General features: G+C 35.7%; 1 protein-coding gene across 1 annotated transcript in view; it reads right to left on the bottom strand.

Moving 5' to 3' along the window:
• The window catches only part of PCM1 (pericentriolar material 1), an 82,775-nt gene that overhangs the window by 55,414 nt on the left and 15,834 nt on the right, over nucleotides 1–11,527 (bottom strand). Inside the window, exons 6-11 of the mRNA XM_054566132.1 lie at nucleotides 11,288–11,458; nucleotides 10,984–11,100; nucleotides 4,508–4,685; nucleotides 4,262–4,351; nucleotides 1,864–1,964; nucleotides 96–312 (exon numbers count right to left, since the gene is read on the bottom strand). Coding sequence (XP_054422107.1) covers nucleotides 96–312; nucleotides 1,864–1,964; nucleotides 4,262–4,351; nucleotides 4,508–4,685; nucleotides 10,984–11,100; nucleotides 11,288–11,458 — 874 coding nt within the window. The remainder of the gene's footprint in view (nucleotides 1–95; nucleotides 313–1,863; nucleotides 1,965–4,261; nucleotides 4,352–4,507; nucleotides 4,686–10,983; nucleotides 11,101–11,287; nucleotides 11,459–11,527) is intronic.

The following is an 11,527-nucleotide window of genomic DNA, read 5'->3' as shown; positions in this document are numbered from 1 at the left end:
CTCACCAAATGTTTACTGAAGTAATTACTATGGATATGTGCCACAACAATACCTACGCATCCTCTACCTAATACCACTAAGCCAGATTCACTTACATGATGAATTATTCAGATGCTGATCTCGAAGTGTATGAAGTTCTCCAAGCAGTTTGTCCATTTTTTGCTTCTTTTCCTGTAACACTCTCATTTTGCTGAAAAGTTGGACTTTCTCATCAGGTAAATGTTCTGACACTGATGGATTCCTGCTCTGGGAAACCTCTCTAGTTAATGAAAGACTTTCTGCCTGCCTTCTATTATCCGGAACAGCTGGAGGCTTATAAAAAATAAGAGACATAAAGACTAAGGTAATTAAAGGTTGCATTCTCATTTTAAAAATGCATAAAAATTCTTCGTAATAGATAAATATTTGCCCTGATTTTCCTAGTGGGTAAACATATGCCTTTCCTATTCCTAAACTGCCTAGTGCTTCCTGATGTGCCACTGTAACAAATACATAAGTTTTACAGACACATAACTACACAGTGGTCTTGGATTCACTCAATGTTATTATCTGAATCTAAACTAATCAAGCAATGCCACATTTTCTACAATAAGCCTTCAAAAATATCATTCTTTCTCTTGCTACCTTTTTAGAACTATGACAATAAACTTCAACTTCTTAACCTACCAGTTTTTCCTATCCCTTTTTTCCTATGTTCCTCTATTAAAAAAAAATTATCAAACATTTCAAAAATCCACTAAGGCTTAGAAATCACACAATGAATAAAGACCACTGAGCTCAGTCAAATTTTAACGTTTTGCCACATTTGTTATCAATTCTTTTTTTTAAGAGAACTATGACCTTACAGCTATAGCTAAAGCTCTACACATTCCAATCCCCAATCCCATTACTCTCCAGAGATAACCACAATCTAAAATTAGATGTCTACCATTCTTAGACATGCTTTTATTTTGTAATACCTATGTATGCATCCATGAAAATGTCTTTACACATTTTCAAACACAAGCTATGTGGTATCCCTTTTAAGTCTGATGCATTTTCATTCCTCACTTCTGGTTTGGTTACTGTAACTGGTTATACAATTTCACACTATGTACGTAACTTATTAGGCCATTTTCCTGTTCATGGACATTTAGGTTGTTTCTGATTTTTGCTATTAACAACACAATGCTGCATGAACACTCTTGTGTATATCTTCTTGTGAACATGTGAGAGTTCCTTAAGGTGGGACATTGTAGAAAATAGGTACTAGATATTCCTAAGTAACTACCCCAAGTGGTTGGGTCATATTTTTTTTTTTTCAGTTGGTCGGCAGACGGGAGATACTGCATCTTCAATCATACTCATTTCTGATGGAGAGGTATTAATTCACCCTTTCTTACGTAAGGCCCGCAGACTGAAAATCTTGCACTTATGTAATTACTTTAAAAGGTCAACAAATTATAAACTTATTAACTCCAAAATTAAACAAGAATTTTAAATCATTAGTAAAATACTGCAAGAACATATATTCAAACATAGCAAGTTTTAACCCTGTGACCACTAATCTTTGAAAGGAAAAAGAATATGTTATCCAGTAGCATACAAAGGGAAAATATCACTAATCATTTCATTCAAAATAGATTTTCCTCTAATTTAGTGTTTCACAAAGTATAGTGCCCAGACCACCAGCACTGGAATACACTAGGGGAAGCCCACCCCAAATATATGAATCGTAATTTTGGAGGTGGGGAGAATCCCACTGGCCAGAAATCTACATTTTTTTAAACAATCATATCAGGTCATACTTATGCTCAGTAAAGTTTTAGCACCACTGTTTTAATTAATGTGACTTTAATCTCAACTATACTGAAAAACTGTTACCTGAGAATCACGAAGCTGATTATGAAAACGCTGAATTAAATCATTCAATTCTTCATTTAGTTCAGATGTGATACTGACTCCAGACAGGCTACCTGTAGTTTCTGTTACAAATGGAAAGCAAATTAACAACTATTCATTAAAACAAACAAACAAACACAGCACCTTAATTTCTGAGAAGCTAAAAATAAATTTGGGGGAAAAGAGGAATTAAAAAGCACCTCAACTAACATAATTTGAAACTAATCCTTGGATTTATCTGTCAATCAATTATTCTATTGTTCCCATCTAATCCAAAAATAAAGGGAAACTGGCAAAGCTCTTAAAATAGTGGTTCACCTTTTCTGTCCCAACATTCAAAGAGGGAAACTGTTACATCCCAATTAAGACAGCGACTGAATGGAGAGCAGGGAGGGCAGGTCTGTCAGGCTGGGCAGAAGGCAGGGCAAGGAAAGCAGCTGTCTGAAGCAGAAAACAGCTGGTTCTGACAGGCCTCAATCTCCACCTCCCTAACAAATCAACACTCTAGTTCAGGGGCTAGCAAATTTCTTAAAGATTCGGTTAGTAATCAATATGCTAGGTTTCATAAAATACAGTTTTTGTTTCAACCACCCAACCCTGCCACCCAGGTCAAAGCATGCACAGACAGTACGCGAGCAGGGGGCATGGCTGGGCGCCATAAAACCACCGCAGACAGCGGGCCAGACCCAGCGGGCCAGACCCAGCGGGCCAGCGTGCGAACCCCTGCGACCGAAGAGACGACTGCTGAAGGGACGCGCGTGACACGAGCCATGCGGAGAGCCCCCAGTTTCTCTCGGCCAAGGCAGCAGTATTCTGGCAACATTCTGGTCACAGTCGCTGGTCTACTACCCAGCCACCCCCAGGCTCATCCTCTCCAGCTCTAAAAGAGACGCTGGCTATCAGCTGCTTCTGCGTTAAAGGAAAACGCTAGTTGTTTCTACTGAGAAATTAGAATTTCAGGCTGGAAAGAATCCCACACATCTAGTCCAAACTGTTTGAAGAAGAAAGGAATTACAGTCTAGATAACTACCACACAACTTTCTAATCAAGCGATGAAAGGAGCACTCTTTCCCATAACAATTATGTTCCCTCTCACACACCAGTCATTAAATACTACAATTCTGGTGTTTCATCAGTATTCGTCTGCAAAAGTCTCATAAATAGAAGAAGAAATCTGTCTTAAAATTACTAACCTAAAATTCGTTTTGAAAGAGTATATAAAATAAATGAAAATTCTTATTCATTCTACTCCTGGTCCCTATCTCACAACCGTACACATTTTTCTTTTTAAAAAAACAAAGAGATATCTACTTACTTAAAAATAAAAGTTCATATTTATAAACAGAGAACAGAACTCAAGAGATCTGATGCTACTGAAATTCCATATAAGCCTAGCAACTCAAAAATTCTGTGTTAAGAGTTCTTTTTCTATAAAATGAGAGTAACAAGAAAAGCTCCGGTGACTAACCTATAATTTTGTGAAAATGAAATGAAATGATGTAAATTTAACTATTTGAAATAACTATCACAGCAAAGTCTCTGAAATCTGACACTCCTAACTTAAAAAATATTTAAAAGGTCAGTCATTAACCAAACTAGTATTTGTCCTTGATAAAAATATATTTTCCTAAATATAATACCTAATGATACCTTGAATTTTACAAGGGAAAAGTGAAGATGAAAATCTTGTAATTAAGAACAGTGACTGAATGACTATATAATTATTACAAAAGTGTAAGTCACAAGTTCCTTATGAAAATGAAAAATTAAATTATGAGTAACAGTGATCAAGGGGCGGAGCCAGAGGGCTGAGCGTGGACAGCAGGACAAGCTGGGTAACAACAAGGAGACTTCAGTGAGGACCTAAAACAGAGAGCCCACCGGAGATAAATTATTGTTAGACTCAGATGACAGACTACTAGAAATTACACCTTAGTTTTACTGGGCTCTAATAAGTAACAATTTGTTTTCAACATAATGAAAGATTAAACACTTAGTTTGAAGGTGATGAAACAAACTAAACTCAGTACTGAAGAACTGAATTAAATTTCTACCTAAATTTTACACACCTATGAGGGAAGGAAGAAAAAAGAACAGAATACTTCTGAGCCTCAGGGAGGCTGTACCAGATACAAATACAGCCCAAGGAACTACTGTACACAACTGGATACCTAACTGAAATAACAGAACTACCTAACCTCAGAAGCTAAAGCAGCTCTACAAACCTAACCACTGTCTCGCTGAAGGTTTTAATGCTTCCTTGGGAGGCAAGCAAAGCACAGCAATCCTACTTAAATAGAACACAACAGGTGGAAATAAAAGCATCAACAGCACTATCGATCTGAGGTACAAAAACATAACTACAGCCTGTCCCCTTTACCTCTTAAGGGTACACTCTGATGAAAAGGAGGGCGGGCTGGCTGTCTGCACGGCACAGTATGATGGCCAGGAGCTGTCCCTGCAATCTTTTCTGCATAACCAGAGAAAAGCACAGGACAGGGTAAGCCTTGTACGCAGGTTTCTAAACTAGTCAACAATCAACATCTGACTACAGCATAACTGGCATCCACCGTGCAATGCCACTATGCCGCGCTCATAAAAACCACACTCTAAGACCGTGGCATACCAGAGTCATCCATCACAGCAATAGCTTGCTCTGCTTTATGCTGCAGAGCGAGAAGGGCGGCTTGTCTTCCCTGCAGAGCTCGCAGCTGTTCCTGCTGCTGTAACATCCTTTTTAATAAATCATGTTGTTTCTTCAAATTTTCTATCTCTTCCATAGGCTCCTGCTGAGGATCTCTGGCCTGGAAAATAAAAGCAGCAATGCTTGTATCTATCAAAATTCATGTTTCAATTTCAACTACCAATGGCAAAGTACATACATATATACTAACTTAGTACTAAATATATAACTCTAGACACAGCTTTAGTAGACTTGAAGAAAAAAGAATAAAATAGTAACACAGAGGGAGCCTGTCCTATTAAGAGTTAGGTAATTTCATTCATAAGACCATAAGCAATGACTTAGCATAAAGTGGAATTAACAAAAGAGAAGTAAAGAAAAAGGCACACAAAAGAAAAGATAGGAAATCTGAGGACAAAAGGAGCTACACACACATATGCATACACATACACAAATACAGGAGGGACCCAGGCCCTAGAGAAAAGGAAGAGCAAATCATACCAGGTTAAGGCCCAAAAGTATCCTTGAAAAAGTATCTTTGAAAAACACCACTCCTAAGTGATGTTTAACAAAAACAACTTTAAAAATACATTTAAAATTTTAAAAACAATTTTAAAAATTGGTAAAAAATTGGTAAAAATTTTAAAAACTTGCTGTGAAAGACTTTAATGTTACCTGCATCACATTATACAAAGAGTAAAAGCAGAAAATTTTATGTTTTGTATCAATGTAATTTTTCTTTTAAAATAAGTTGATTTAGAATATGCTGACGTTCCCCTCCACACCCGCCCCATCTTAGCATTTTGCCTAAAAGTACGGGATCAGATTATTTTAAAAACGAAGTTTTAATTTTAAAAACTAAGTTTTAAAAGTTTACAACTATCCAAATGTAACCCAACAAGAAAAAATAAAAGTCAACTGAGCAAAAAGACAAAATTAAATATAACTAGGACAAATTATAAGGCAAATTATGCCTGAAATATATAGTAAATATTTTCCATCATTAATTTGCCTTTTAAAAAATTGTATTTTAAAATTTTAACAATTTTACCTAATGTTTACATAAAACATTTCTATTAACTTAGAAATGTATATTTCAATTTTTCCTGTCAATATTCATCTTGTTAGTTCTGGCTTATTTCAACATTATTTACATTTCAAAAAGAAAAAAACAATTTGAAGGGAGAGGGATAACTATCAATAGTTAACTTTCTCAGATTTGATCCAAAATAATTTCACCAAAGTCATCGGTAAAATGTAAAACCAGACCCAAATAGGTACGGATCTCAGTGGACTAAGAGAAATGTCTCCGGGCTAAAACTGAATACTCTAATGAAGTATCAATGGTAATTAAGTAGAAGAAACATTGCACAATTACAATGCAAACTGTCATCTAGGAATAAAAGGATAACCTTTAAGAGTGTATACAGCTCACTTAATTTAAAATTCTATTTCTTAAAAATAGTTCAGACTTCAAGGTAACCTGAAAGCTACCTAATTTTAAAGAATTTACTAAATAATTTAATATTATGGATTTTTACCCTTTAAAAAGCAAACTTTTTAAAAGAACTTTCATAATCCGTTAGACACATTTACAAAACTTTGATACTCTAATTATAAAGAATTCTGAACAATTTATTAAAGCAAACACAATTACTTTTTCACCAATCTAAAACTGAATTCCCAAACATTTTCAAAATTAGTGAGGTTTTATTACTGCTTAATAACTTTTGCATCCATAAAAATAACATTTCAGAATAATACTTAGAAAAACTGAACTAGGAGAGTTAGGTGGGAATGACTATCAAATATAAAGAAAGGACAAATGAGAAAATGGAGATAAAAATGCTTAGAGATAAGAACACACTGATGGTGCATGCATGGAATAGAGATCAAAAAGGAAGCCAGGTCTATATTCCCCCTTCAAACACATTAAACTTTTTGAGTCACTTTCAACAAACACATTTTCAGTTTATAGATTTAAAAAAATAACTTGGGCATTAAATCCTGAGTTACATACAGATAACAGTCCAATTTTAGAAAACATTCTCTACTCAGCTGAGGGTCCTCCAATAATTTATCATGGATCCAAATATATGTACATATACATATATACACACATTCCTCGCCCAAGGATACGCTTATTTACTTTCAGAGAGAGGGGAGGGGAAGGAAAGACATGGAGAGGAACACTGATGTGTGAGAAACATCTTTCGGTTGCCTCCCATATGCACCCTGACCAGGGACCAAACCCACAACCCAGGCCTGTGCCTCGACCAGGTACCACACCTGCGACCTTTCAGTTGACGGGATGGCTCTCCACTGAACTGAGCCACACCAACCTGGGCCCGAATATATTTTTATAGCTGAAAAGTACTTCAGATAATACACACTCCAATTTTTCTTTATGTGAAAGGTGGGGAATTATAATCCCAGAGGGGATAAAGCAATGACTGAACCAGTATCACAGGGGAAGTCAAGATTACTAGGTTCCAATGCTGTGTTTTTCACACCACATCTGCCCCAAAATTAAGCACTTAGATAGTTCCAAATTCAGAAGCCTAAGTTACTATCTCTGAAGAAGTATAGTCTGATTTGGGAAACAAACTTAGACATTCAGTAACTAGAAATAATGAAACAGCAAAAAAGGGTAAATGGTATTTTAAAAAGCTTATAAATGCTCTAAGAGTTGGAATTATGTGTAGGGGGAAAGATGAGCATCAGAAAACAATGAGGACTTGAGTATTTGTGGGAGGTTTCTGTTTAAAAATTATGCAAAATGTCATCATGTCCATAAAAGTCCATAAAAATGGACTGTGCTCTTAAATAGGCAGCTTGAGAACATTAATCATCAACTACTAAGCTGCAACTCACAAGATTGCTTTAAGTTCTGAATCTCAGTTAAGACCTCAACTTTTTTTCCCTCCTCTTCTAACAGAATACTACATTTTGATAGGATGTTAAGAGAGTGAAGGTGGGGTAGAGGGAATGACATTTTGCATAGCAGAAGAATACAGTCAGCTGGTGGGAATTAGGAATTTTTCTAAGAAATTAAAATAATTTTATGAGCAAAGTACTGAGGGAACAATCCTGGGATGGCGCTAAGAATCAACAAAGAGACTCAAATTAGAACAAACTCCAAGAAGCAAGTTCAAGAGAAAATAACATTCTTTTATAAGGATGTTAATAAAAGAAACTTAAAAACAAACAAGTGGTGTTTAAAAGTAAATGCAAGCAGGTTGACAGCTTTGGAAGACTCGGCGTGATGGAAGGATAGAACAAAAACAAAAAAGAAAGACCTCATGGACTTGGACAACAGTATGGTGATTGTGCAGTAGAGGTGGGAGAGGATATGGGAGGATCAACAGCAATGGTAAAAAATACGATTAAATAAATAAAGGTCTTAGCGGAACTGACAGATACTATGCTTTAGTAATTGTCAACTCTTAAGTGCTATTTGTCACTATTCAGAAGACTTAAACAGTGTAAGCTCCAAAGAACATCTACTGTGCTTCACATTCACCTTCTCTTCTCCAATGCCAGCAGTTTTAAGAATAATGTTATTTACTTTTCTGTTAAATTGGGGTACCTTCTGCTTAACACTTTATAGTAACATCACCAGAGCATCAAACTATATCCTCAAACTTTTGTCAGATTGGGGCGGTGGGGTGCGGATGGAGGCGGAAATAAAAACTGAAAGGTCAGGTTTTACCATTTTTAAACATACACAAAAAAATATAAAATTTGTCCCTAACAGCAAAGAAAGACTAATCCTAGGTAATGAACTATTAATAAAACATGAAATTTGTCTTATCTATACTCAGTTATTAAAATAGTCCTTTATTTTGGCCAAATGGATATGAGCACTTTTAGAAACGGTATTTTTTTATTCAAACTGTTTAACTGGAATTACACAAATAGTTGTCTTTAAACCTTTCCTGAGTGCCTTTATGCAAATCATAAAAAAAGAAAAAACATTTAGAGGAAACACTGAAGAAAAAAAGTTGCAAGAACATTAACAAAGTCAAATGATTAAGCATTTTTCCTTAAAAAATAAAAAAAAAGAAAAAGTTTTGTTTCCAACAGGAACAAAACTATAAACCAAAAGGCACCAGGCCCTGGCCGGGTGGCTCAGTGGGTCAGGGTGTCATCCCCACACGCCCAGGCTGTGGGGTCAGGCTCCTGTCAGGGTGCATACAAGCAGGAGCCGATGAATGCGTGAATAAGCAGGACAAATTAACATTTCCCTTTCTCTCTCTTTCTCTCTCTCTCTCTCTCTCATAAATAAAACTTAGGTATTTAATTTAAAAAGCAACTAATGGTCAAGGCAAATATTTTGTTATATTTGTGTTGTATCTTGAATTCTCAATAGCAAAAAGCTTGTGTTATATTTTGAGTTCTCGATAGCAAAAAACGGGAAATGCATTAAGTTTCAAGTCCTTTGTTACTGCAAATTCAAAACAGCTGCCAAATATAATCCATGGAGAGAAGTATTAGCAGAAAAAAAAAAACATTAAAGAACAGCATTTTAACAGGGCGAATTAGAGTATAGTTGACTGTGTTAATAATATATACTTAAGAGTAATAGCAATAACAGAAAAGCAAATAAAGAAGAGGAAATATGAACAAAAGAGTTGCTTATATAGACTTCCCAAGTTAATACTGTGAAGTATACCTTTGAGGGAAATCCACGTTTTCGGCTACATTTCCTATTAGGCCTCAGTTCCCTGTCATTCTGAGGAGTTCTGGTACCTTTCCCTTTTGGACTTGTAGTAACGTCAATGTCTGAAACCTGTTCTTGTGAAGCTGGATTCCCTAGTTTGTCCTCAATGCACGGCCGAATTCTCAGACTAAAAGATGCCTCCTTTATTAAATAGTGTAGCATATTAATTTCTTAACACAAACTCCTGTTTAACATATAAGCCACTCTTATAAATAAATACAAAAACTTTACCAGTCCATTTTTTAAAAAATCGACCCACCCTCCCCAAGTGTCAATAAACTTAAGACTTTTACCTTCCTCTACACTAGACTACTGCTTATTACGATTATCTTATCCTAGGCAATTTTAAAGTTCTACAACTGCTGAAGCATATCTTAACATTTATGCAGCTATTAATCAACTTCCAAAATATACTTTTACACTACGAAAAAAATTCTCTTCATGGTGAGCACTAGCGATAAATGATAACCAGCCAACTACACCGTTTCCCGCTCCTCCCCAGCAGAACTCCTTCACCCGCAGGCCCCCGACCTCTCCATTTCTGCTGGAACGAAATGTGAGGAAGACATCATTCCCGGCACCACTATAAACAGAAAAATCATCCCCCACAGTAGAACCTATTCTTTTACAACTGTTACAATCAAGTCTCTGAGTATCCCTTGGTGAAAATAATGCAGGGAAAAAAATTTTCAAATTTCCTCTTCAAATTAAGAAGGGCAGAAAAGAGAAAGGGGACAGATGAGAAACTACACAGGTCAATACTAAAAGGAAACAAACCTTCAAACTTCTAATGCTGAACGGTATTTAGAACATATCCCAGAAACAAAAGATAAACATACATCATGTTTTACAAGAAAAGCTTTACTAATAACAGATTTTCAAATTTACTAATGCATGTTTATAGGTGCATCTGTTAAAATAAAAATGCTTAAAAGCCAACTAGTTTCAAAGCACACCAATTACTACGAAGTTATTTTACAAACATTTCCTCCAAATTCTGTAAATTCTTGATTACTTTTCAAAAGCTGCATTCTGGCTCTATTTCCTACTGGGCCTCAGCTCCCTGTCATTCTGAGGTCTCTCACCTTTCCTTTTAATAAATCTCATTTTGCAGAGTCAGAAGTTAGTGTATTTTTCTCACTGTGAATAAGTCACAGTGAAAATGCTACCTTGTCCCATTTTCACCTCAATTTTTCCGTCTTTTGAGCTGCTACAGTTGTAGGCTAACCTGAGAAATAAAAAAATCCTAATAACCTTAAAATGAGTCATCAATGGCAAACAATCTTGGAAACTTCCTATAGACAATATGACAAGCAATGATACTTTATGCTTATAGCTCTTATATCCATGAATTTGAACTTTCCCAATGCTGTTCAAAATGAGTAAAGCTGTGCTAAATGAAACAAACTAGGAAAACCATGTTTCCCAAAAACAAAAGAGAAAAACCATGTTTCTCTGAGCTGAAGATCAGAATGATTAGATTTTAAAATCTACCATTAAAACTATCTTTAATGTTAATAAATAAAACTTTTAAACTTCCATGTTTACAAAGAATATGTTCAGCATTAACAATTTGAAGTTTCTTTCCTGAAATATACTTTTCATTAAGGAATGCATATAAAAATATAATCTTAGAAAGTGGCAGAAAAGTTTAAATCTTCATTTCTAGCACTTTAATCACCAAAAAGTTGCTTACCGGGGTGTCTGAAGCCTCAGACTGCACATCCATGTTTAGGGATGTGCTCTCAGCTGCAGAACCAGATCCCACAGCTGAATCTATACTTCGAACATCCTCCTCCTCATTTTCTCTAGCCTGAAATATTTTAGTGGTATAAATCATACAACTACTAAAAAGGGCAGTCAACTGTTAAAATGGACGGCACAGTTTTCTGAAATCACGTCAACTCCTCTGAGGTGGCGTCAGAATGTCATCAGTACGTGTGCACTGATAAACCATAAAAAAAACTCAATACACATTATTAAAAAGGTCCAAAACTTACAAGGATCTTTTGGAGAAATTTCATATACGACTTTTCTTGTTCTTTAAGGTGATCTATTAGATGAGTAAGACGCTCAACATTAGCAGATCTTTCATTTTTTTCTACGAGATCCTCCCTCATGGAACTAGCTTTAGTAATATAGTCACGGATCTGAACAAGCCTGCTTACAACCTGCTGGGGAAATAGTTTTTTTTTTAAAAGGCATGAAAATACAGTATGTAAAATTGAGCATGATTCATT

This window comes from Pteronotus mesoamericanus, unplaced genomic scaffold, assembly GCF_021234165.1.
Source record: "Pteronotus mesoamericanus isolate MK-2021 breed Mesoamerican mustached bat unplaced genomic scaffold, CSHL_Meso_final contig_169, whole genome shotgun sequence".
NCBI lineage: Eukaryota > Metazoa > Chordata > Mammalia > Chiroptera > Mormoopidae > Pteronotus > Pteronotus mesoamericanus.
Note: the sequence above shows the minus strand (reverse complement) of the source record. Positions and strands in the feature narration are given on the sequence as shown.